A 27,986-nucleotide genomic window follows, 5' to 3' on the forward strand; every position below is an offset into this window, starting at 1 on the left:
TGTCCTCCGGAATCAGTAAGCTGCTCTCAACTGTTACGGGTCGTATAGCTTCTCTGTCTAATTATTGAATATCTAAACTGTTGTTTCTTAATAAACTGAATAAACCATAATTAAGAGGTGCACAATCAGGAGGAGGAGAATTTGGCCTCAGTGAGACAGAGGCTGAATGAGTATATTTGGGAATTTGGTGCATAGGGGGAAAGAGATGATTTAGATAAGCTTTACTGCAGAAAGTGTGCTGAGTGGAGAGTTCAGTGAAGGGTGGGGGGGTGGTGCTTTTTCTCTTCTACTCTTTTTCATCCTCCAATATTTGATTTCCACTTTGGTGCAGCAGAAGGAGCAGGTAAACCTGTAACTGGTGTTATTAGTATTATCTACTGTAAGTACTATATTGTTTTATCAGTATTGTAAAGTTCATTGGCAATGCCAAAATCCATTGCCAGGTATAGGCTTTATTAATCATAATTAATTAACTTATATTGCAGATGGCAGTGCAGGTGATGTGCTGCAAGTGCAGGATATGGGAGCTTCTGGATACCATGTGAACCAGGGCAAATACATCTGCAGTAAGTGTTTGGGGCTGCAGGAACTTCAGCTCCAAGTTATTGAGCTGGAGGACAAGCTGCAGACACTGTGGCATATCAGGGAGGGGAAAAGTTACCTGGACATTTTATTCCAGGAGACGGTCACACCTCTTAGGATAGAGGCTTCTGATTTGGTCAGGGGCAGGAGGGTGTGACTGCAAGTAAGGCAGGTAAGGGGACCCAGAGGGTAGGAGTGCAAGAACCTCAGCCCTTGCAATTGTCCAACAAGTTTGAGGTTTTTTCAGCTTATTTGGATGAGTTTGGGGGCTGCCGGATGGATTAACTAACTGGCCATGGCACCGTGAAGGAAGTCATTCAAGTTGGGGGGAGTTACAAGGAATGTAGTGGTAGCAGGGGACAGTACAGCCAGAGCAATTGACACCATTCTCTGCAGTGAGTGCGGGCCCAGACAGAAGTGTTGTCTGTCTGGTGTCAGGGTTTGGAACATCTGCTCGGGGCTAGAGAGGAACTTAGTGGGTGGGGGATGACCCAGTCGTCGTGGTCCATGTTGGTATCAACGACATAGGCAGGACAAAGGAGGAGGTTCTACAAAGTGAGTATAAGGAGCTTGGCACCAAATTAAGAAGCAGAACCTCAAAGATCATAATCTCCAGATTATTACCTGAGCCATGTGCAAATTGGCATAGGGCAAATCAGATTTTGGAGATGGATGTGTGGCTCAAAGTCTGGTGTGGGAGAAGTGGGTTCTGGTTTGTGGGGCACTGATGCCAACAGAGGGAAGAGTGGGATCTGTGCAGTTGGGACGGTCTACACTTGAGCCGTGCTAGGACCAGTGTTCTTGCGAACCACATAACTAGGGAAGTAGAGAGGGTTTTAAACTAAGTAGTGGGGCAAGGGTAAAAATCTGGGAAAATGTGGTAAATCAAAGAGTAGGTTGTAGGTAAAAGAGATATTATTACAGGAAATAAAAAAACAGACCATGACAGGAAGAGATAGAGGGTACAAATCTAACAGTAAATCAACAGAACAGAGGTTATAAAAAGAATAAAAGATCAAAGTAAAGGCTCTGTATCTGAGTGCATGAAGCATTTGAAACAAAACAGATGAACTGAGAGCTCACAAAGAAACAAATAAGTACGATTTAATAGCCATTACAGAGACATGGTTACAGGAGGACATGGATTGGGACCTGAATGTCAATTATTATAGGACATTTAGGAAGGCCGGGAAGCAAGGAAAAGGTGGAGGGGTAGCTCTGTACGTCAATGATGGTATTAGAAAAATACAGAGGGATGACCTAAATTCAGAAAAACAGGAAGCGGAAACGGTTTGAGTGGAGAAACAGTAAAGGCAAGAAGCCACTTGTGGGAGTCGTGTACAGGCCCCCTAATAGTAACCACAAGGTAGGATAGAGCATAAAGGAAGAAATACTGGGAGCCTGTCAGAAAGGCATGGCAATAATCATGGGAGGTTTGAATCTACACGTAGACTGGAAAAGTCAGATGGACAAAGGTAGCTGAGATGAGGAGTTCATAGAATGTTTCCAGGATAGCTTCTTAGAACTACATACTCTGGAGCTAACCAGAAAGCAGGCTATATTAAACCTGGTATTGTGCAACGAGATTGGATTAATTAATGACCTCATAGCGAAGGCAACCCTAGGTAGCAGCGATCATATGATGATTGAATTTTACATTTAGTTTCAGGGAGAGAGGAGTGGGTCCAAGGCTGTTTTTAAACTTAAATAAGGGCAATTATGAAGGCATGAAAGCAGAGCTGGATAAAGTGAATCAGCAAATTAGGTCAAGGGATAGGTCAATAGCAATGCAGTCACAAGCAATTAAGGGGATATTTCAGAATACACAGAAGTGATATATTCCAACCGGTAAGAAAAAGTCCAAGGGATGGACACATGATCTGTAGTTAACTAGAAAGATTAAAGGTAGTATCAAACTTAAAGAAAATTATATAATTGTGCAAAGATAGGTGGAAGGCCAGAAGATTGGACAGAATGTAAGGAACAGTAGAGGATGACTAAAAGATTAATAACGAAAGCAAAATTGGAGTACGAGAGAAATATATCCAGAAATATAAAAACAGACATTAGCGGTTTCTATAAATATTTTAAAAACAAATGAATTAACAAAGTGCACATTAGTCCTATAGAAAATGAGTCTGGAGAATTGATAATGGAAAACAAGGAAATGGCAGGTGAAGTGAACAGGTATTTTGCATCAGTCTTCACTATAGAGGATACAAGTGACATCCCAGAGGCAGCTGTATATCAGGAAATGGAAGGTAGGGAGGAACTCAGGAACATTACAATCACCAGAGAAGTGGCACTGAGTAAATTGTTGGAGTTGCGGGCTGACAAGTGTCCGGGTCCTGATGGATTTCATCCTAGGGTCTTAAAAGAAGTGGTTAGTGAGATAGTTGATGCATTGATTTTAATTTTCTGAAACTCCCTAGATTTGGGAAAGATCCCATTAGATTGGAAGATAGCAAATGTAACTTCATTATTCAAAAAGGAAGATGACAGAAAGTGGGAAACTACAGGCCAGTTAGCTTAACATCTGTCATAGGGAAAATGTTAGAAGCTATTGTTAAAGAAGTTACAGCAGGGCACTTGGATAAGTTCAATAAGTACTATTTAGTATGTTTGGTCTCTCCTTCTCCCTTCCTAACAAAAAGCTTCATCTCTCACATTCCTGCATTGAATTTAATCAGCTACATGTCCATGAGCCTTTCCATGCCCTCTTGAGGGCTTTTGCTTTCTTGCTCAATGTTTACTACACTTTCAAGTTTTGAGTCATCTGCAAATTTTGAAATTGTGCTCTATACGCAAGTCCAAGTCATTGCAAAGTCTTCCCAGTCAAGGCATTGACCACCCAACATAGAGTGCTGAGGCAGAGCTGATTGAAGAGAAAATTAAATGGCAGCAGACAAGAGGTAGATAGAACATCAGGTGGCAGAAGCTCAAAGATCTGTAAGTGGAGGGCGAATTCAGAGAGCAGATGGTGAGACAACTAAGAGAAATAGAAGGTACGACAGACACCATGGAACACTGGTGAAACTCGGTAGCACTTGATTAGGGAAACTGGTGAAGAATTGTATGAGGGAGGAGAAAGGCTGAAGAAGAAACTTGGTAGTGGTAGAAAAACAATTGGAGTACGAGAGAAATATATCCAGAAATATAAAAACAGACATTAACAGTTTCTATAAATATTTTAAAAAGAAATGAGTTAAGAAAGTGCACATTGGTCCTATAGAAAATGAGTCTGGAGAATTGATAATGGAAAACAAGGAAATGGCAGATGAATTGAACAGGTATTTAGCATCAGTCAAAGGAAGGAGTGAACTGTTCAAGCAGTGGAAACACTCAGGGCTCCTAAAGATGATAAAAATCAGTACAAAATGACAAAAAGGAGAGCAAAGAAAGTGATTGCTAGAAAAAGATCCCTGGCCATGGAGGAAATATATGAAAAACTCAACACCAAAGAGGGACAAAAAGTTATCTTCAGAATAGCAGCTGTTATTCTAGGGACTGGAGACTGAAAATCCATGAATGTCAGTTCAGATTCATGCCCGAAAGAAGCACCATCGATGCCATTTTTGTTTTGAGACAAGTAATGGAAAAATGCTGGGAAGACCAATGCAACATGAAGAGTGCACTGATCTAGAAAAGGCTTATGACCCAGTACCTAGGGAGGAAATCTGGAGATATGCAAGAACTTGTGGAGTCCCTAAGAAGTATGTACGGCTATTACAGGACATGTACAAAGAGTGCCAGACAAAATTAAGAAGCTGTATAGGTGAGAATGAGAGTTTCAAAACCAAAGTTGGATTGCACCAAGGATCAGCACAAAGCCCATTCCTCTTCTTGATGGTCATAGATGCTCCAACCGAGCAAGTGAGAAAGGTAGTGCCATGGTCAATGATGATAAGCAGATGATATTGAGCTGTGTAGTCGGGAGAACATGACTGGGTATCTGGAGAAAAGCAGGAAGACAGGGTTTTGAAAATCAGTACACCAAAGACCCAATATACAGACTCAGTTTGAGCCCATGGAAGAGGATCAGAGTGAAGGTATACAGATTATGGGTGAAGCTTGGAGAAAGTGAGAAGTTTCAAGTGCCTGGTGTCAGAAGATTGACGTATGGAAATGGAAATTAATCAACTGATTAGCTCCGTCGGAGTAATTGAAAGAAGTGCAGTGGAGTGTTATGTAATAGAGAGGTATTGCTGAAACTGAAAGGAAGAACCTACAAGACAGCTGAGAGACCGGCCTTGTTATATACTGTAGAAACTTGGGCAATATCAAGAGGAATGACAACTAGATACTAACGAGATGCGGATGCTGAGGTGGATGTACGGAGTGATGAGAAAGGACAAAATCAGGAACCAGTGTATCAGAGGCTCAATGAAGATTGTGGAAGCATTGAAGAAAGTAACCAATAAGAGACTGAAATGATATGATCACCTGTTGGGGAGACGAGTGAAGGAGATGGGATTGCCAGAAAGAAGAAAGAGGAGAAGGCCTAAGACTAGATGGAAGGATGTGCTGGTGACAGACTAAAACACAGTGGGATTGATAGAGAAATGGCTGACTAACAGAAGGAGATGGAGAAGGGTGATCAACCAACATTGCGGCGGCCCCAAGTAAAATGGGAGAAGCCGGAAGAATACAAAGACAAAAGCGACAAAGAAGGCATAAGTCATTGATGTTACTGTCCCTTTTATCCCAGGGGCTTCAATTTTGCCAACCTGTCTAATATATGGTACTTTATCAAACACCTTTTGAAAATCCATATACACATTAACTGCACTTCCCTCATCCTAATTGGCCCCACTATTCCTTATAAAATACATTTGGATTCCCTCTTATGTTAGCAACCAATGCACTCTCATATTGTCTATTTGCCTCTCATTTCAATTTTTACTTTTTCACTGTACTTTTGATATTTGGCCTGATTCTCCCTTGTATAATCAAGCTGACACGTGTTATATGCCACTCTTTTCTGCATCATCATACTCTCTAACTCTTTTATTATCTAGGGAGCTCTGACTGTGGCAATGTACCAAGATTATACTCAAACCATAGCTTCTTTAAAATCCATTGTTCTGTTTCATTTCTGTCTGCCACTCTGACGCTATTTAGGCCAGATCCCCCTTCAATTCGCTGAAATTAATCATCTTCCAGTTAAATATTTTTACTCCAGATTACTTATCCTTCTCCCATAACTAATCTAAATCTAATGATACTATGAACACTATTTCCAAGTGTGACATTCCCAACTTGAACAATTAATTCTAGGTCCAGCAATGCCTCCTCCTTTGTTAGGCAGGAAACATACTAATCAAGAAAATTCTCCTGAATAAACTTCAGAAATTCTGCCCTTAGTAATATCCAATTCAATATTGGGACAGTTAAGGTCTTTATATCACTACTCTCAAGTTCTTGCACTACTTAGTAATTTCTTTGCAAACCTGCTCCTCTATCCCCTTCCTGCTTTTTGGTAGCCTATAAAATACACAAGTAGCCTAATAGTCATTTTATTGTTTCTGAACTCCAACCAAACAGATTCTGTCTTTGGCCTCTCAAGGACATTCTCTCTTTCTAGCACTGTAACACTCTTGTTAATTAAAACTTTCAGACTTCCTCCTTTTTATCCTTCCCCATCTTGCCTAAATACCTTCAACTTAGGAATAGTAAACAACCAATCCTCCATCTTTGAGCCATTTCTGTTAGTTACTGCCGCTACATAATATTCCCATGTGCAACTATATCTCACCAACATTAGCTGTGTGCATTTAACTAATTCTATATTATTTCTAAACCTGTCTCTCCCATCCCCGATGACATCATATGAGTTGTAAATTTGAGGAATTTGGTGATCTCAACAATTTTTTTTATTCTTTCGTGGGATGAGAGTGTCGCTGCAAGGCCAGCATTTGATGCTCATAACAACCCTCAAAGTTGATGGTGAGATGCCTTCTTGAACCTAAAGGACATTAGTGAACTAGATGGGTTTTTTAATGACAATCCAATGGCTTTATAGTCATTAGTTTTTAATTCCAGATTTATTAATTATGCAGGCACCATGGTGTGATGTGAACCTGTGCCCTCAGAGCATTGGTCTGGACCTCTGGATTACTAGTCCAGTAACATTATCACTATGCTGCCATCCATTAGTTAATGTCACTAATCATTACCCAGTGTACTTCTGCTGCAGCTGTGAATTTGTTTTTTCCACATCTGAGTTCAATTACGTCTATGAATTCCTTTAATGATACCATCAAATGTTTACACAAAAATATTGCTTTTAAATTAACAGGTACAGAATAAAAGGATGTCAAAATTGCTCTTCATTCCTTTTAGCTGATCTTAAAAAGCAATGATAATGGGAATGCATACAAATTGCTTGGGGTATAAATACCATTTAAATTCCCTTAGCATTGTGAGTAACAATGTGATAAAGTGAGTTAGCAAACTATCCTTTCAATTCTTTGACCTCAAGTGAAATCTAACCTAGGCCAAAAGAATAAAAATCTCTTTAGAAGTTACTTGACCCCATTTCTATTGGGTATGGACCCATAGCACAAAAGCAGCACTAAATTTATGATCTTGCTCAGGAAGGCCACAAGAACCCCAGCTGTACAAAATGGAAAATGTCACATTTGCGGTCAGGGATATTTTCGGGGAGAGGGTGGTGAACTGGTGTTGTGCTACGGGAGCTGGTTGGAAGATCACCTTAGTTTTCTAACTGTTTAGTGAATGGCCCATTTTCTCATATGAGTCACAGGAGGAGGCAACAACGACCTGGCTCAGTTTCTGCGTGAACATACATACAAACATTCTACATACAATGACTGAGGTTGGAGTGATTTTGGGTCAAGATGGTGTAGGTGAACAGTTTCCTATCTATTCTGTAGATTATGTTCACTCTTGGGGGTAAATTGCTGGAGGTGAGGCACTATATTGCAGCAAAGAAAATGGAGCCAGTGCAGTGACCCAACCTTATCTTACTCCAGTCTTCACTGAGGTAGGGTCTGTAATGGTTCCGTTAGTGAGGATCATGGCTTGCACATCATTGTGGAGTAGGTAGAGGATGCTGGCAAATTTCTGAGTGCAGCCAAATATGAGAGGATGCTCCTTAAGCCATCATGGTTGACAGATTCAAAGGCTTTTGTACAGTGATTGATTCTGCTCCTTGCATTTTTTCAAATTTGCCATGCAAGATCTTGGAAAATTAGCATCTTTTTCATTTTTTGTGAGCCTCCTCTCAACGAAGACAGACATAGACAACAAAATTCATCATAGCCTCCAATGTGTCAGCTCAGCCTTCTGCTGACTGAAATGAAGTTTATTTGAGGACCGGGATCTCAAACCCGAGGCCAAGGTCATGGCTTACCATGCAGCAGTGATCCCTGCATTCTAACATGCTTTGAAGACTTGGACACCTATAGCAAGCACCTCAAAGCACTAGAGAAGTAACAACAAGGGTGCCTTAGCAAGATCCTCCTAACCTGATGGCAAGAAAGGTGGTCAAACAGCAGCATCATCTCCCAAGCCAACAAGACCAGCATCAAGGCACTTGTTCCATCCAATGGAGCTGGTTTCATGTCGTTTGTATGCCTGACACCAGACTCCCGAAGCAACTGTTCTGCTCGGGACTTGGCTACAGCAGGAGGCTCTCAGGACAGTTGAAACACTTTAGGGATGTCCCTGAAGGGATCAGGCATCCCAGCAACTCGTTGGAGTCCCTGGCTTGTGACTGCTGAAATGGAGAAGCTTCATTCGGGAAGAGACCGAACACATCAAGAAACTTCATTGGGAGCACACAGGGGCGAAGTCGAGGCATTGGAGAAAGCACACAAAACTCCAAAAACCTCATCTATCTGAACCGTCAAGCATCACCTGCCCCACATGTGACAGAGTTTGAAGATTGCACATTGGACTTATCAGCCATCTCAGAATCCATCGAACCAGAATGGAGGCAAATCATGCTCGATTCCATGCTAAATTCAAGATTCTTTCACGTTCTGCCATATTAATTCAAAATCTAATTCAATCAGAATGTTTGAAAGCCAATTTCATTTCATAGGCAGGAGGTTTCTTTGACTCATTTATCTAAATATCCTAACATTCTTCAGCTCATTGGGAGTTTCAGGGTCCTGGTGATTGAAGAGCCTGTTTTAATGCATCTGGCGTCTCGCAAGATTTAGGACCTCTCCAGATGCATAGGAGTTCTCGAATGCTTTTTAAAGAAATGCTTCAGCTTCCTGCCTGGCTCCAAGCCCTCACAGCAGCAGGTAGCTTGGGTTTTAAAGGAGTGTTTGTTATACCTTGACTTTCATAATGTCTAGCCATTGCTCCTGTTTGCAATCTTCCTATGGAGTTTTTGTATATCTCTGCCTTGTTCCTAAGATTCCTGAAGCATTCCAAAATGATTAAAGAATAGAATTAAGCAGGTATAGAGTTATTTCATTCAATGTCTCATCTTCCTTTGGTACATCAACATTTAGAATCTGATTATACAAAATAGTTTTTTCCCAAATCATATCCTGAGTTATTTTCATAAATACACCACTAATGCATTTTCTATTCATGTGAAGTAATTAGGTTTTATTGCCTCTCAGATTAGCAGCCATTTTTGTTTGAAGCAGGATCCTATAAAACAGTGTATTCCTTTAGTCAACTTTCATCAATGCCCCATTTACTCTCTATCTGACATTGATCTTCATTTAATCCAATGTAACCAGCACAACCATACAGCAACAAAGTTATTTACTGATAGAGATTTGATTTCAAAATGCTTGCTCCTCGAGGCTTATTTGAAGAACATTCTTCTTCAGTTGTTGGTGCAGTCATCTTACTGGTTCACAAAGTAAATCACAACACAAGCACATGTTAAAAATAATCTGGTCTTTAAGAACTTTCCTCATACTGTTTTATACAGAACTAAGTACCAACATTAGATATTGCACCTTCAACAATAACACAATTGACTTCCAGCACTGAAAATCTAGTTCTACTTTCTGATGTTGAAATACTTTATAACGTACGCTTAAATGTTATTTAATTATTTTGGCCCTTTCATTCTAGTCACATACATTGCACAGGCATTGCAGTCAACCTACAGTTCAGAATAAAACTTCTTACCGTTTGCAAAACTTGCATTAGCACCTCTATCGAGAAGAAGACGAGTGATTTCAAAGTTAGCTACACTTGCAGCATACATCAATGGAGTCCAACCAAAGCCAAAACGTGTTTCCACATCTAGGCCTGTAGTAAAATGTGTAGGTAAGAACATCAGGTTTAAAAATAGATCTAAAGTTTATATTCTAGAATGGCTATTAAAATTATTTTAATATCCTGTGTTTCTAATATTTATTCATGTTCCTAAAACATTTATTCATGCTGGAGGGATTTCATGTGCCCTATAGAGATATTTTACAAAATTGCAAACAAAGATCAATGAAAAGTTGCAGTTTAATTACCACTTTGTTCATAAGGGCAATCAATCAAGCATGCACCATTCAGTTTCACAGAAACTTCTCAATATCCAAATATTACAACATAGCCTAACTATGCATTTTAAAATTACGGTAAGCTGAAGTAAAATAGCGATTTTCCTATTTAGTTTGCAATAGGACATTGAGAACTGCTTAGCTGCCTTGTGAAATATTTACTCAATTGGTAGTGTTACAATCCCAGCTGATGTTATTTCTGGACAAATCAAATCTCAAAGTGAAACCTGGCTTGATAGATGCTGACTTTTTTTTTTAAAGGAACCATAGAGGATAGTTACTGAACAAATTCACTTGAGTCTGCTGATGAACTTTTAAAACAAAGAAAAATGAACTATATTACACCAGACAAAAATGTTGGGAAGATCTCCAAACAAACACAAGACAACGATTCAAATTTCCACTATTCCATGACCCCAGCAATATCTTTATAAACACATAAACCAGTGAAGTGTTACCACTAGCTTGACAAAGGCTTCTCACTTGGGACTGGCACAGTTCAAATGGTTTCCTTCCGGCGAGTTGCTGAGCATCACTTGATGCTTCTCATTCAACTTGTATCGCTCCCCAAGACACCCAAAAACCGCACTCCCCAAACTCACTTTTCTTCAACTGCAGAGCAAATAAATGAGTTCCCTAAACTCAGTCTTCCAGGAGCACCTCTGCTAAACTGATCACTTTAGTGAGTCCTAGAACTGATTATTCAGTTAATGACTGTCCCAATATCCTTGTAATTTTTTTCTCAAAGAACTTAAAATCCTGTCTTCTCTCTCTGACACACACTGAACACTCTTCCCTCAATTCCGGTCTTTTTCTGTGTCTGTTTCACTGGATGACTGTCACTAGGCAACTGTAAATCTTCTCTACATTTTTGCCCCAGGATCACCGAACTTTCAAAACCTCATTAAAAAAAAATATATATATATATACACACACACACATAAATATATATATATATAGGAATAAACATTTTAATATATAATATACACACATACAAATAAACCCAAAAGACCTGAAGCCTTTTAGTAAGTCTATCCAGACTCCCAGGCACCAAGGTTCATAAACAAAACCTCAATGAAATTGAAACCATTTTTTACCTTTCTTAACACACACATATACATTTAAATTCAACTTAAAATTATACATTGTCCATAACAGTAGACAAAAATACCACAACTGTGTTACTTGCAAGATAGTATTACATCAGTAATCTTATCCGCTACAGGAAATAATTTAAAAATAAAAATACTCAAGGATCTTATACAAAGACTTGAGCAATTTCTCAAAATTTTTCCAACAGCCAACACAGCAATATTTGAGCGGTCGTCAGTGAAGGTTATTCCCCAATAAGACAACAAAGAGATTCTTAAAATAAGCTGTGCTGTTTTTGTCAAAAGGTCCTAGTTAATCCTAGAATAAACAAACATTTTTCAATTAATAGCTCCTTCCATGATGAACCACATCTTTACAAACAAGTGTAACCAGAGTGGATATTCACTTAGCTTTATTCAGAAGCAAATCAAATAAACTGATACAGTCAACACAAATGATCAAAATAACAATTTCCTCAGAAATTAATTACAAGTTGATAACAAAACCTAAATTAAACAAGATTTGGGGTAGAGTTTCCACTCTGCTTTAAAATGTGGTTTGGTTGGCTTCAAATTTCTACTAAAATTTATCTGCATAATTTATTTATTTTGCATACAATTTGCATAATCACAAACATACAATTTTCTATGAACAATTGCAATCTGGCCGCATAATAGAATGCGATTGCTTACTTTCTATTGAAAAGAATTCCTTGATCTATTTGTAAGTAGTAGTCTGAAGTAGTTTTATTAATACAGCTACAAATGTGTATTGTCATGAAGAGATATTAATGCTTATAATGTTATTGGAAATTATTATTTTTTAAATAGAGTTCAGTGGTGTCTGTGTCTGTATGTGTCTTAATTGGAATAAAGCCAGCTAGTCTGGGTGCTTTGATGCATAGTAGTTTTGAGATGTTAATTAGATAAACATAAGGAAGTTAAAAGGTAAGTGTAAATTTGCACTTGCTGAATAAAGCATTCATGAGTGGGAATAAAATCTTGCACCTAGCTGGGAGACACCAAGCAATGTATTTATGTTATTAATAAAATTAGTGGGATGAAAATGTTATGGTTAGAAAGATGTGACATTAAAAGCCTAGGAAACAATGGAAAATTTACATTCAAAGGGAAAGCTAGGTATAAACAGAAAGGAGTTTGTGTGTGAGAGTCAGAGGCATCCAAGATCTATCCAGCCTGTAAGCCAACAACTGTTTGCAAAGGAACCAAATTGAAAAGAACCTCATTTTGAATTCGTAATATCAAATGTGCTTTGCCTGGTGTCTGTTTAAAGTCTATGGGTTATTGTTGTCTTGGTGAAGATTTACCTGGGAGTGATTAATTTGGGGAATTGTTTAAAAGTTAGTATGATAGTAATTTGTAGACATGTGTACGTGTTTAATTTCTTGTTAAAGTAATAAATGTTTAATTTAGTTTTATATAAAAAAACCTCTTGAAGCTTGATGGTTTTATTTCTGAATTCAAAGCTGCATCTCAAACATACATACTGAAATTATAGGTTATGGCAATTGTTTAAGTTTCCATCTGGGATTTAAACAACTCAGCCTTTACTAACTGCTGTGTCATAACAGTATCAGTAAACATCAGTAAGCATTGTTAATTACAATGTTCAATCCTCCACCTGCATGTGACCTGATTCAAGATCACTGAAAATGACTTAAAAATTATACTGACCCAGTTAATTGTTTTATTGGTGTAACAATACTGAGTTTCTTAATAAATTAAATATTTTCTTGTTATGAAAATGTGTTTAAAGTGTGCCTACTAGTGCCTGTGTATCTAAGAAAATTAGTGCAATTTGAATAGCTTTCCCGAATCAGTGAATCTGGTGGACTCTCACACTTTTGACCTGGGGCCCATTTAGTGATTCGGCCTGAGTTGGGAAAATTGATTCATGGCCCAGCCTCAAAAGACTGTGAAAAACTCAAGCACAGGTGGTTTTTTTTTTTGCAACTTAATTTTGCATTTAAAGTTCCAGCACTGGTTCCTCCCCAAAATCCGTTAGTGGGTGTCACCTCCCAAATCCACCTAACTTTTCTGCAAATCTATGGGTGAACCCTCCAGTCAAATTTCTGGCCCTGCCACAACACTGAAACAATCTTCATCAAAGTCACAAATTGTTGGGAGGGTGTTGTTACAGAACGGTGTCTCTTAAAGAAGTCTTCAGTAGGTTAACTATAAGTCTTTAATAACTACTTAAACTAGTTACACAAGCACAGTAAAGGGTACAGGCTAGGAAGTATCTCCATGCTTAGTTCTTTACCATCACTGCTTAATACCAGGCTAACTCCTGGTCTGGATCATGTGCCTGCTAACATCACTGTGTGGGTGGTACTGTACTCAGTCCCACATTAACTCTAAGTGCCAGATCCTCATACTCCACAAATGACACTAGTAAACCATCTCCTCCCACTCTCACACCATCCTGCTCGTAGCCTTTGCTATGGTTGACCACAGCATCCTACCCTTCCAACACCTCTCCTCCATTGTCTGGCTGCATGGGGCTGTTCTTGTCCAATTCCAGTTCTATCAATGCAGTTCAGATCCTTGGTACCCTGTCTGATATCACGGTCAACTTAAGCTCCAAATCTTTTCTGTCCCCAAGACTGCCTACCTGTGTAACCTGTCTCTGCTCCTTCCTTAATGCATACCCAGCTCTGAAACCCTCATCCAATGCCTTTTTTTCCTTTTTTTAAAATTCATTTATCGGATGTGGCATCACTGACTGGGCCAGCATTTATTGCCCATCTCTAACTGTCCTTGAGAAGGTGGTGGTGAGCTGCCTCCTTGAATAGCTGCAGTTCATGTGGTGTAGGTACAAGCACAGTGCTGTTAGACAGGGAATTCCAGGATTTTGACCCAGCAACAGTGAAAGAACGGTGATATATTTTGAAGTTAGGACGGTGAGTGGCTTAGAGGGGGAACTTGAACGTGGTGCTATTCCCATGTCTGTGCTGCCCTTGTCCTTCCAGATGGTAGTAGTCATGGGCTTGGTGGGTTCCTGCAGTGCATCTTGCAGATTGTTCACACTACTGTCACAGTGCATTGGTGGTGGAGTGAATGAACATTTGTGGATGGAGTGCCAATCGAACAGCTTGCTTTGTCTTGAATGGTGTCAAGCTTCTTGAGTGTTGTGAGAGCTGCATCACACTCCTGACTTGTGCCTTATAGATGGTGGGCAGGCTTTAGGGATTCAGGTGAGTTACTTGTTGCAGGATTCCTAGCCTCTGATCTGCTGTTGTAGCCACAGTATTTATATAGCTAGTCCAGTTTAGTTTCTGTTCAATGGTAACCCCCCCAGATGTAGATAGGCTCAATTATTCCAATGCTCTCCTAGCCAGTCTCCCACCTGCACCCTCTGTAAACTTGAGCTCATCCAAATGTCTGCTCCCCATTTCCTAACAAGCCATCCCCTTTGCTCACTGATCCGCACTGGCTCTGTGTCTGCCCACACCTTGCTTTTAAAGTTTTCATCTTTGTTTTCAAATTCTTCCATCTCCCACTCCCTATCTGTGTAGCATCCTCCAACTTGCAGAGATCTCTACATTCCAATTCTGACCAGAGGAGAGTGCGAAAGGAGGACCCTGGGACAGGCAGTCAGCAGCACCTAACAAGAGAGTGCAAGAGGATGACTCTGGGACATGCACTCAACAGCACCTAGGAGAGATTGTCAGAGAAGACCCCTGGGACAGGCAGTAAGCAGCACCTAGAAAAGAGTGCAAAAGGACCACCCTGGGACAGGCAGTTAGCAGCACCTAGAGGAGATTGCGAGAGGGGAACCTGTTTCTACCTATCAGAGCCGAAGTGTGATGTCAAAGGAAATTAGGTAGGTGATTGGGTGGGTATCTCTTCCATGCCTCTTTTGATTGACCAAGTCATTTAAATCAGGAGTCATTACTACAGCTGCAGAGTACAGTTAAGAAATTCACTTTTAAAATATTTAACATCCAAATTACTTAATTAAATAATATAGAGATGGCTGGGCAGGTGATGTGTTGCAGCTGTAGTATGTGGGATCTGGTGGATGCCAGTGCGGTCCACAGTGACCACATTTGCAGCAAGTGTTGGCTGCTCGCTTAAGCTCAGAGCTGAGGAGGGGAGAGAGTTACCTGGATAATATGCTTCAGGAGACAGTCACATCCCTTAGATTAATTACATCAAATTTGGACCATGGTCAGGGACGGGACGGTGTGACTGCAAGTGAGGGGACCCAGAATTTAGCTTTGGAGGAGTCTCAGCCAGACCTCATCCAATAGGTACAAGGTTCTTGCTCCCAGTGTGGACGAGGGCACAGACTGCAGGGAGGATGAGCAAACTGACCACAGCACTGTGGTACAGGGTACCATTCAAGTGGGGGAAGAAAAGAGAAATATAGGGGATAGAATAGTTAGGGGAATAGATACTGTTCTCTGCAGCAAAGATAGAGTCCCGAAGGCTGTGTTGTCTACCTGGTGCCAAGGTTAGGGACATCTCTTTTGGGCTGGAGAGGAACTTGGAGTGGGAGGGGAAAGATCCAGTTGTTGTGGTCCACGTAGGTGCCACCGACATAGGTAAGAGGTTCTGCTGAAGGACTACGAGCAGCCCGGGGCTAGATTAAAAAGCAGAACCACAAAGATAATGATCTCTAGATTACTACATAAGCCACATGCAAATTGGCATACAGTAAGTAAGATTAGAGAGGTAAATGCGTGGCTCAAAGACTGGTGTGGGAGAAATGGTTTCCGATTCATGGGGCACTGGTATCAGTACTGGGGAAGGAGAGAGCTGTTCCCAGCTGGGCCCAGTATCCTGGCGAATCTATAACTAGGGTTGTAGATAGAACTTAATACTAATTAGTGAGGAGGAGGGTTCAATTGAAGGGAAGTTTTAAAAAAATCAAGAAAAAACGAGAGAGCAGTGGTGCAGGGTAATGAAGAGGCAAACGATAGTCAAAGTATGACAGGAAGGGGTAGAAAATATAAGCAGATAAGTGCAACAGAAATTAGAACCAAAATGAGTAATAATGGTAAAAAGTCGAAGCTTAAGGCTCTTCGTCTGAATGCATGCAGCATTTGCAACAAGATAGATGAGTTGACAGCACAAATAGAAATAAATGAATATGACTTGATACCTATTACAAAGATGTGGTTGCAGGGTGACTAAGACTGGGAACTCAATATTCAAGAGTATTCGATATTCTGGAAAAATGGGCAAAAATAAAAAGGAGATGGGGTAGCGTTGTTAATAAAGGAAGGTATCAGTGCAGTGGTGAGTAGTGATATACGTGCAATAGATCGTGATGTGGAATCAGTTTGTGTGGAAATAAGGAATAGCAAGGGGAAGAAGTCATAGGTGAGAATCATCCCCTGAAATGTTGCTTCTGTAGGACAAAGTATAAATTGGGAAATAATGGAGGTGTGTAAGAAGGGTGCTACAATTGTCATGGATGATTTTAATCTGCATATTGACTGGACAAATCAGATTGGCAGGGGTAACACGGAAGACAAATTTGTAGACTGCATCAGGGATTGTTTCTTAGAGCATTACATTGCAGAACTACCTGGGAACAGGCTATTTTAGATCTAGTAATGTGTAATGAGGTGGGATAAATAAGAGATATCATAGTTAAGGATCCTCAAGGGGACAGCGATCCCAAATGGTAGAATTTCAAATTCAGTTTCAGGGCGAGCAACTTGGGTCTCAAACCAGTGTCCTCAACTTAAATAAGGACAATTGCAGAGGTATGAAGAAGGAGGTGTCTAAAGCAGACTAGGAAAGTAGACTAAGGAGGAAGTCAGTGGATGAGCAGTGGCAGACATTTAAGCAGCTATTTCATAACACTCAGCAAAAATTTATCTTGGACAAAAAGGAGGGCTCGGTGAGCAGGATGAATCACCCATGGTTAACAAAGGTGGTCAAGGAGAGTATCCAACCAAAAACTAAGGCATTCAAAGCAGTGAAAAGTAGTGGTAGGCCAGAGGATTGGGAATTTTTTTTAGGAACCACCAGCGGATGACTAAAAAGCTAATAAAGAGGGAGAAATTGATCATGAAAGTGAATTGGCAAGAAATATAAAAACAAACAGCAAGAGCTTCTATAAATATAGAAAAAGAGAGTGGTTAAAGTGAGCGTGGGACCCTTGGAGGACACGACTGGAGAATTGATAACAGGGAACAGGGAAAGGGCAAGAGAATTTAAACGAATATTTTGCATTGGTCTTCACGGTGGAAGACCAGATAAACGAGGGGCTAATGGGAGGAAAGATCTTGTAACAGTCTCCATCACGAGGGACAAAGTATTTGACAAACTAATGGGACTAAAGGCAGACAAGTCGCCAGGGCCTGATTGGCTGCACCCAAGGATTTTAAAGGAACTGGCTACAGAGATGGTGGAGGCATTGGTCGAACTATTCCAGAACTCACTGGATTCCGGGAGGCTCCCAGTGGTTTGGAAAAGCGCTAATGTGACGCCCCTGTTCACAGAAGGGAGACAAAAAGCAGGAAACTATAGGCCAGCCAGCCTAACATCTGTCATTGGGAAAATGCTAGAGTCCATTATTAAAGAAGAAATAGGATATTTAGAAAAGCTTTACGCAATCAGAGTCAACATAGTTTTGTAAAAGGGAAATTGTGTTTGACAAATTTGCTAGAGTTCTTTGAGAATATAACAAAAGAGTTGAAAAGGGAAGCCGGCAGATATAGTGTATTTGGATTTCCAGAAGGCATTCAATAAGGTGCCATATAAAAGGTTATTGCACAAGATAGGAGCTCACGGTATTAGAGGTATTGTATTAGTGTGGACTGAGGATTAGTTAATATACAGAAGACAGAGAGTGGGGATTAATAGGTCTTTTTCAGGTTGGAAAGACACAACTAGTGGAGTGCACAAGGATCAGTCCTAAGACCTCAATTATTTACTATCTATATTAATGAATTGGAGGAGGGGGCAGGGTATAATGTATCCAAATTTGCTGATGATACAAAAACAGGTGGGAGGGCATGTTGTGATGAGGACATAAGGAATCTGCAAGGGGATATAGATAGGTTGAGTGAGTGGGCAAATACTTGGCAGATTGAGTTTAATGTAGGAAAGTGTGAGGTCATGTACTTTGGTAGGAAGAATCAAAAGGCAGACTATTATTTAAATGGAGAGAGACTCCAAAAAAGTACAGCACAGAGGGATCCGGGTGCTCTTGTGCATGAAACACAAAACGTTAGCATGCAGGTGAAGCAAGTAATTAAGAAGGCAAATAGAATTTTGGCCCGTATTGCTAGGGGCTTGGAGTTTAAAAATAGGGAAGTCTTGTTACAACTGTACAGGGTGTTGGTGAGGAGAACTGTGTACAGTTTTGGTCCTAGTATTTAAGAAAGGATATACTGGAATTGGAGGCAGTTCAAAAGAGATTCACTAGGCTGATTCCTGGGATGAAGGGGTTGACTTATTAAGAGTGACTAAATGGTTTAGGCCTTTATTCATTAGAGTTTAGAAGTGACCTTATTGAAATGTACAAGATTCTGAGGGGATTTAACAGGGTAGATGTTGAGAAGATGTTTCCACTAGTGGGAGAATCTCAAACTAGGGGACATAGTTACAGAATAAGGGGACACTCATTTAAAGCTGAGGTGTGAAGGAATTTCTTCTTTCAGTCTGGAATTCTCTATCCCAGAGAATTGTAGAGGCTAGATCACCGAAATTATTTGAGGAGGAGATAGACAGGTTTTTGAAATATCGGGGAGTTGAGCGCTATGAGGAGCTGGCACGAAAGAGGAGTTGAGGCCTGCAGATCAGCAGATCTTATTGAATGGTGGGGCAGGCTTGAGGGGCTGAATGGCCTACTTGTGCTCCTATTTCTTATGACCACTTGCACAATCCCTAATTTTCTTCGTTCCAACCGTGGCGGCCATACCTTCAACTGCCTCAGCCCTAAACTCTGGAATTTCCTCCCTAAAATCTTTCCCTCTACCTGTCTTGCTTCCTTCAAGATGCTCCTTAAAATCATTTCTACGAATAAACTTCTAGTCATCTGTCTTAATATCTCCCTATGTGTCTTGCTATCAAAAATTGTTTAATAACCACTACTGTGAGGAACCCAATTTTGGAAAATTTGGAGGACGTTGGACATTCTTCCTCCTGGGTTATTTTTAAAAGTTTGCAATATTAATTCAGGACTGTGAATATGCCATTTTTCAAGAAACCACGGGTCAACAGATAGATGTCCAGTGGGGAACACCTAGGGAGGAAAGAAATACTTTGTATGTCTAAGTTAACAAAGAACTGCTGTTGCCAGGCTAAAGACTCTTGCTGATTGGTTGAAAACACCTAGCCTGAGGGAAGTATTCTTTGACCATCTTAGTCTTTAAAAAAAACCCCATGAGAAGCAGGCTGCAAGAAAGAAACTCTATTTCCCTCTCTCTGCCCCACCTTTGTTAAACTTTCCCCAGAAATGTCTCATCAGAATAAATCATGTTTTTCTGAAAGTCTGCAAAGTTGTGATGAGTAAGAGTCATCAAGGAGTTTCACCATCAAATCCTTCTGAAAGAACTTACAGACCTATTGTGACCAGAATTCAGTTTGATCAACAATGTTGCAATCTCTTTGAATTTTATCCTTTTAAAAGAAACATTCCCATACTGCAGCCTCTGCAGGGGATTGTGTTTGTGTTATCCTATTATGTGCTTGTGTGTAGGTGTATAAGGGTTTGAATATCTGTTTTCGTAAAAAGAAGAAAATTGTTACACTTCGAAACTACAACTTTTATGTTTACAAGTTTATTGGCTTGTTTTTAAAAAGTAGTTTGTTTTATAATAAACCAATTTTTTTGTGCTTACTGAAATAAGCCTAGTTGGAGTATCCTTATGCTGGGAATAACAGTGTTAAAGGTAAACAATTCGCCAGTTTTATGGGTAATTAAACATTTAAACTATTGTTATGACCTGTGGAGAAGCGGGACTAGAATTAACTGTGTACTCCTCCCATCACAGTCCATGAAGTACTTTTGATCATTTTACTATATTAAAGATGCTATATAAATGCAAATAAATTTATCTGACTAATTCTGCTTGAATTCATATGCAAATCCAAACCCTTTATTTCGATCAAGTTTACAATAGATTCAAGTCAAGTAAAGTTTACTTGGATACCTGTCCTGGATTAGCATTCATTCCTATTTTTAACCGGATGGAAATTTGTACAGAATGTCAAGCATTGAGTTCTTTTCTCTGTTTTCTACTAACGGAGAAATGGAAAAAGGCTAAAGCTGCAAAGGACTGGTATGCTTTTTGGCATGATTAATACTTTCTTGCTGCATTATTAAAGTGTCAGTTGGTATGATTTGTACCACCAGAAATATTTAAATTGCACTCAACAGATTGAATTGAAAATTGCAACACGAGAAATGTCCACACAGCCCGTGGCAACAATAAATAAATGTACACTAAATTTTATTAATCATGTTACAAACATAGGAACAGGGATAGATCATTGAGCCCCTCCTGCCTGTTCCTCCATTCAACAAGATCAACGCTGATTTGCAACCTAACTCCATATACCTTCTTTCTCCCCATATCCCTTAATAACTTCGGCAAACAAAAGATAAATCTCAGTTTTAAAATTACAATTGATCTAGCACCAACTGCCTTGTGTGAAAGAGATTTCCAAACTTCTGCCACCTTTTGCATTAAGAAATGTTTCCTAATTTCACTCCAGAAAGATCTGGCTATAACTTAAGTTACTATGCCTAGCCCAGACTCTCCAACTAACGGAAATAGTCTCCCCAAAATCTGCTCCCTTAATATCTTGAAAATTTTGATCAAATCACCTCTTAAACTTTTAAATTCCAGGTATCATTTTATTATATACCATAGCTGTTCAATTATAGAATTTTGTCAAAATAGGTTAATCACTTATTTCCGTATATGTATAAAGGCAAACTGCTGAGGAGTTTTGAATAAATGTTATGAATGTTGGTCATGATTTTTTTAAAAATAAACTCTACTGGCATTTGAAAGGAAACATGAATGTTGACCAGCATGAAATAGATTACTAATGCTTCAACATGGGACAAATTGTTGATAAGAACTCTGCTGCCACCAACTGGTGCCTCAATCTTCAACCTGTCTTATACTTAGGTCTGCACACTTAACCAGAAAGGTACACAACCAACAACAAATGCAAACACTGGGATATGTTCCAATCCAACTGGAGAAGGGTCTCATTTGCCAAGAATGGGAAGGATATGAACCTGCTTCAAGGATATGCCCTTAATTCACCAAAGCCCATTTTCGATCTAAGACAAAGAAAGTGTGGAATTGTCACCCTTTATTTAATTTAATAAATATCTATATATGAAACACAAATACTATTCAGGGTGAGCTAGAGGTGTTCTTTAAAATTATAAACACTGGTGCACATTTCATAGTGTTATCAGGGATAATAATTTATCAACATTGGCTGCAGCCTTGGGATCTGAGAGTAATGGGAAGAACAAGGGTCAGAGCCTGTTAGCATTGAAGTTAGGCCTAGGATCTAGAAGCACTGGAAAGGGATGGGAGAAGAGAGTCTGGCAGTAAAGGAGGTTTGTGGAAATCTGGTACTGGAACAGAATGTTAAGGAGGAGAGGCTTGAGGAGATTGTGACCAAGGCGCTCTTGGCACCTTTTAGATGCCTCACACTGCATTCCTATCTTTTAGCCTTCATCACAACCCATCTATCATCCTTTTTGAACAGTTACCTCCCACAATGATTTTCCCATTGTTAGCTGGTCACTGCCTTTAAGCATTAACAGCACTGAATATTAACAAAGCTGATTTACACAGTTATCAAGTTCCACAATGTTTAATTTCCATAAACAAAAATTACTTCATAAAATACTGAGATGACATAGCTTTCAAATTATCATGTCCTAAAAAGGTTTACTGTCTTTCTCAGAAAACATAGATTATGTAACTAAACCTGGAATCAAAATGAAGAGGGAAGGGCATTTCAACGATCAACATAACCAGAGTGACTCAATTTGTTCATCACTTATGTTCCTTAAGTATTTATTAAATGGTAGGTTTCACTGGTCATTCAGAATGATCATTTTTGATAAATACAACCCTGATACAACCAAATGGCTTATTAGGACATTTAGGAGTCAACCACATTAATGTGGAATAGGCCAGACCAAGTAAAGGCTTCCTTCCATAAATGGCATTAGCGAAACAAAAATAAAATACTGCAGATGCTGGAAATCTGAAATCAAAACAGAAAATGTTGAAAGTACTCAGCAGGTCTGGCAGCATATGTTGGAGAGAGAAAGAGAGTTAACATTTCAGGTCATGACCTTTCATCAGAGCTGGCAAAAGTTAGAAACATAATAGTTTTAAAGGAGGTAAAATGGGGGAGGATGAAAAAAAGTGAAGCTCTGTGATAGAGCAGAAGACAGGAGACATTACATAACAAAATAGTTTGTGGGAATAGTCAAAGGAAGTGGTGATGGGACAAGCAAAGAAACAAAAGATTGCTCCAAAGGAGGTGTAAATGGCAAGATAACAAACACTTTTGTCCGAAAACAAAAATGAGGAAAACAAGGTTAAGACCAAAACCTGCAAAGAAAGGGGCAGAAATTATGGCCTGAAATTATTGAGCTCAATGTTGAGTCCAGTAAGTTATAAAGTGCCTGACTGAAAGATGAGGTGCTGCTCCTCAAGCTTACATTGAGCTTCACTGCAAAATTCAGAGGACAGACATTTCAGCATAGCCAACAAGTTGGGCTTTTACAATAATCTAACATGGTCCTTTTACTGTGTGCGCACATGCACGTGCGTGCGTATGCACGTGCATGCATGTAAACCAAATTCAAATTCTCAAACTGCCTTTGTGAGGTTTGAACTTGCACTCACTGAATTCTTAGATCAGACACCTGGATTACTAGTGCTGTAACATAATTGCTGAATGCAACTGTAATGGTTAAATATGACAAAAAGGAAATGAATACATGATACAAGATTATATAAAATTTTTGCATCTAGTTTGTCGCAGCACCTTCCAATATTACACCTGCACACATACAATTTTTTATGCAGCTTACGAGGTCAAATTCCAATTTCATAAAATAGAAAAAAAATAACTTAAAAGTCAGAGTGTACAGATCAGACACTAGGTAAACAGACAAAAAAACTATAAAGAACTACTAGGTATACTTAAAAGAAACAAATCAAACATAAGTAATCAGAAAAATCTACCAGAAAAAAAAGAGGGGAGCCAAGTTAATCATTTCAAATGTGTGCATTCTTATCGAATCAGAGGATCATTTTCCGGAAGAGTTTTGCAACATATGAAGGACATAACAATTGTTTTTAAACAAAAGCATTTGAAGAAAATGAATGAATTTATCTTTGCAATAGCATTTTCTATATCTAAAGTTCTAGTGTTTTTGATGAGAAGCCTGGTGTTATTTAGAAACTTATGGGGCTTCCCAGAACAAACAATGATAGCTAAAGTGATTCAATGAGGTAACTGGCTACAACCTTCAGTGTGCAGCTGAGCTTGTGACTCCCAACATCTTTTCATGACCGACTGTAAGACTGAACAATCAGGGCATGGCAGAATATGCCATTTGTTAACCCCTTCTTCTGTCCATCAATGGAGAAAGAATGACTAATACCTCTCTTGGATAATCAATGTTAAATGTCATATTCAAAGAGTTTACTTAACAAATATATGTTACACACTTGAAATGTTGGCATTAATTTACAATTTTCTATTCTAAATTATTAGAAGAGGTGCATTTAATGCATTTGTTTGTGAGGTAGAACTTAAACAGCAGAAAGGATAGCGCAATTGTTATGCAATTTTGGAGGGAAACATTGAATAAAGGTCCTGATGTAAATATTTTTCTTGAAACATAAACATTTTACTATCATTAGGCAATATCTGATTAAAAGAAATTTGCAAGTTTTTCAGTTTTGCATGTCTTTATCCCCACCCTCTAAACAAACAGGGCACACTGCCTATTTGATATTGTTGGGTTATATTTTAAGAGCACTTACAAGATGTTTGCCTGATGTGCTACAAAGGTCAGTGACCACAGGCATGCCCTCTTGCTCTGATGATTCATAGCATGACCTACTGCACAGTGATTTCTGATAGCACACCCTGAGAGAACAATGGACTCTGTTTATTGTCTCTGACGTTACATATGGGCTTCCTCTACACACCCATGTCACTTCCTGGGAAGATGAATATCTGTTCACCAGACAATTTCATCAGACTGAATATCCAAAAGGGTTAGTCCTGCTTTTAGTCTTGCACAGTAGCAGTAAAACCTGTGTCTTGTGCCACCTTCATGTCTTCAATCTACGAATGGCCTCTTCTTATTAGACTTTGCAGCTAAGTGATAGACAGTAATGGTCGCCTTCATACAAATCCCATCCAGCTGCAGTTGTTTCAGAATTGTGTAGGAATTCCCAGCTACATAAATTAATTATTGCCTCCACACCCATCATGCCTTGGTCAAAGCTGTAACTAACTATATCAGAAATATCTAAGACTAATACATTTTGCACTCTGAAATAAGCTTTACCTTCTGAGAAGCAAATTTTCTGGTCTGAGACAAAATTTACTCCAATCACATTAATATTGAAGACTATATGGTAGCAGTGATCAATAAAGGAAGACTAAGTTAAAATTGTCCTGAATACAATGTGACATTGATTCATTTCCCAGGAATAAATCACAAGCGCTCTTACCATTTCACTTATTGCTTTCACTCAGACTCTGACCTAAACATTAAATCATAAAGCATCTGTTTTACAGGAATAAAACTAGCGGCTAAAAGTCTAATATGGCAGTTGTCATGCATAGGCTCATTTCACGCTAGAATACACTGCACTGTATTCAAAAGTCTCATTATAATATTTAAATAAAGGTCCTAGCACATCTCGTAGAATGCCTTTGGGAATTGGTCTGCCCCAACGCTCGACTTGCCACATGATAAACTCACTGTGCAGCTTATTGAACTAAAAAACATGAAGGACCCTTCAGCAGGGCTATTTAAAGGGCTCATTTACTATATGCAACTTAGTTGCTCATTCTCCTTTGCGGCTGCTGGTTATCTGGTAGACCTACTTATTTTTTTTACCTTCCACAACTAATTTGTGACTTCTGAGACTTTTCGCTAGCGCTAGACTGCTTTGTCTGCCTTTGGAGCTAGGAATTGAGGAAGATCAGCCAAGAAGACTGCAAAAGCAGAGGATGTGGAAAAAGAAAGGTAGGTATTCCACAGGATACCATAGCCACAGTGGATCTTTGGGAAACATTTCTTCTACCTTATCTTCACTAAGGTAATCTTTCAGACACCATTTCATCAACAAGGCTATTGTCAAGCTATGTCACTGGCTACAACTGGAACCAGAGCATGAACAACACTGCCTGTGGCTGTCAAGCGCATGTTTGTGCCATAAATAGGTGGAGATTTGGCAATCTCCACCTATCACTGGCCCTCTATCCAGCTCTACCTGTCCCCCCCCCCGCCCAAAATCAGCTTATATTTCACCTCTTTTCTATTTTTCCTTGGTTCTGTTGAAGAGTCATAAGGACTCGAAACTTTAACTGTATTCCTCTCCGCAGATGCTGTCAGACCTGCTGAGTTTTTCCAGGTATTTTTGTTTTTGTTTTGGGTTTCCAGCATCTGCAGTTTTTTGCTTTTATCTTAGGCCAACAGACAGGCTGGTCACTGAGTGATAAGGTGTCCCCTCTTCAAAAATAGCTCATTATTCTTGCCAAGAACCTGGGCAAATATGAGAGCCATGCCATCATCAGAAACTTTGTCAGGGAGCCAGTCGACTTGCTCAAGCATCACTCCCGCTGACTGGGCTATTTGGGAAGAGCTTTGCAGTAAAGATTTGACATAATTTTCAGATTTATAGTCAATATTAACATATTGCATGCTTCATAACTTGGTGAGTACCACCAGCTGGGCAGCAGAAGAGAATGATAGTTTTTATTAAATTATAGGCACCACATAAATCCAAGTTGTTGGCACTGAAGAAAATGGGCAGCATTGACCACTAGTGCCCTCTTTGACAAACAGTCATAATATCGCCTCCATTGCTGCCTTGAGATATTTTTCTATGTTGAAGATATATACTGCACTCCACTGGGTAGAGAGAACAACATTTATTTTTTAAGAACTATTTAAAGATGCTTCTTTCAGTATATTGAATCTAGTATGCATAGCAGAGTAACAATACCGAAATACAAAATAAAACAGTATAAAAATACAAAGCTGTTTCCTTACCAGAATTTAAAATTTGTTCAACCACATGTGCTTTTTGTGATGCTAAAGCTTGTTTCAAAGTGGCTGTCTCCTTATTGTTCCTTTTCTCTTTTTCGTTATTTGATAGCTCAATTTCTGAATCAGTTTTTACTTGGTATGTTTTCACTGCCTGAAGAAACACAAGCAAATGGAGAAGTAATGTAGTATTGAGTAGTGAACAAGTAACCACTGTTCATTAATATGATTAAAGAAATAAGTTAGTAATTGACCTAGACTTTGCAATCAGCGAAGTGGATGGTGTTGCAATTGACCTCGAAAGAAAGCTGTCCACAGTCAGCTGCCTCTAGAGCATACATTTCCTCTTTTTCAACTTCAGTTTCAATTTGGTCCCTTCTATAGTGTGCCCATGTTGTCCAGCAACTAAGCATGCAGCAGCAGGCTGACAGACAAATTGAAGAATTCTCACAGACAGCAAAGCAAGTAAAAAGCAAAGAAATTAAGTCACACTTAAATCATTGTACCGAAAGCAAAATAAAGGTTGGGTACACACATGAGTTAAGGGAGGAACAAATTTCAGAACAAAAACTTTTCTAAAAAAAAAACTGCGTTTTAATTAAAAATCTGCAATGTTAAAAATCTGCAATGTTTAAAAGCTCTGAGGGAGTGGGGCTCCACACATGTAAAATTAGCTTTCTGGGGCCAAAGAGATTGCATAGCAGTGATTATATCTTTGTATATAATTAATCCTGATTAAAAGACAATTTAAACTTTTATTGCTTTTCCATTGTAAATAGTAGGCGAATAGTTGAAGTTCGACAAATAAGTGATTTTGAATTGTATCCATCTGCAAAGGCTGCATCAGTGCACCCAGTGGAGCAGGATTTTCCACACAGCAACTCCTGGATTTCTGTGTTTAACTGCGCATATGCAGAAGGCAGATTTGCTGTCAGTTTTACACAGTACTAACAGTGAGCACTGACAACCACACCATATTACCTCAAATTCTGAGCCAATGTCTTTATGCTGTATTCGGTTGTTTTGCCCCTTTCATGACGATGAATGGAATTAAATGGATCCAGGATGGAGGGAAGTGAAGAAAGGTATGGAACACCCATTTGTGCCAGTCAAATGACCTCAAACCTTGAATCACAACCAGTGATGCTACTTTCCCACCCTGCAATGTTGTTATTCAGTCCAACAATAGTTAATCAAAGTGCATTATGTTGATAACTGTAAAGTACACATGGAATAATTGCTAAATTTGACATTGCTTTCATTTCTTAATATCCAACTGCTTTATAGACCAACAGTGCTGATTTATAAATTCTGGTCTCCATGCCAAATGGTCAAAATGAAGACAGCGACCTTCAATGTTCACTCTACATGGCATCAGTGCCACACAATTACTGTCACTGTCAGTCGCTGTGGGAGAGAAAGTAGAGCGTCTTCCCTTATGCCAAAAAACGTTAAATTTTCCCAAAGCCTAAAAATAGCAAAGAATTAGCCATATTATCAGTTAGAATTACAATTTAAATGTAACTGATTCAAGTTATAAAAAGC

General features: G+C 39.3%; 1 protein-coding gene across 1 annotated transcript in view; it reads right to left on the bottom strand.

Moving 5' to 3' along the window:
- Window positions 1-27,986, bottom strand: part of asz1 (ankyrin repeat, SAM and basic leucine zipper domain containing 1) — a 127,114-nt gene that overhangs the window by 90,032 nt on the left and 9,096 nt on the right. The window contains exons 2-3 of the mRNA XM_041215657.1: window positions 26,448-26,595; window positions 9,709-9,831 (exon numbers count right to left, since the gene is read on the bottom strand). Of these exons, the coding sequence (XP_041071591.1) occupies window positions 9,709-9,831; window positions 26,448-26,595 (271 nt within the window). The remainder of the gene's footprint in view (window positions 1-9,708; window positions 9,832-26,447; window positions 26,596-27,986) is intronic.

Source organism: Carcharodon carcharias, chromosome 21 (genome assembly GCF_017639515.1).
Source record: "Carcharodon carcharias isolate sCarCar2 chromosome 21, sCarCar2.pri, whole genome shotgun sequence".
In the NCBI taxonomy this organism is placed as follows: Eukaryota; Metazoa; Chordata; class Chondrichthyes; order Lamniformes; family Lamnidae; genus Carcharodon; species Carcharodon carcharias.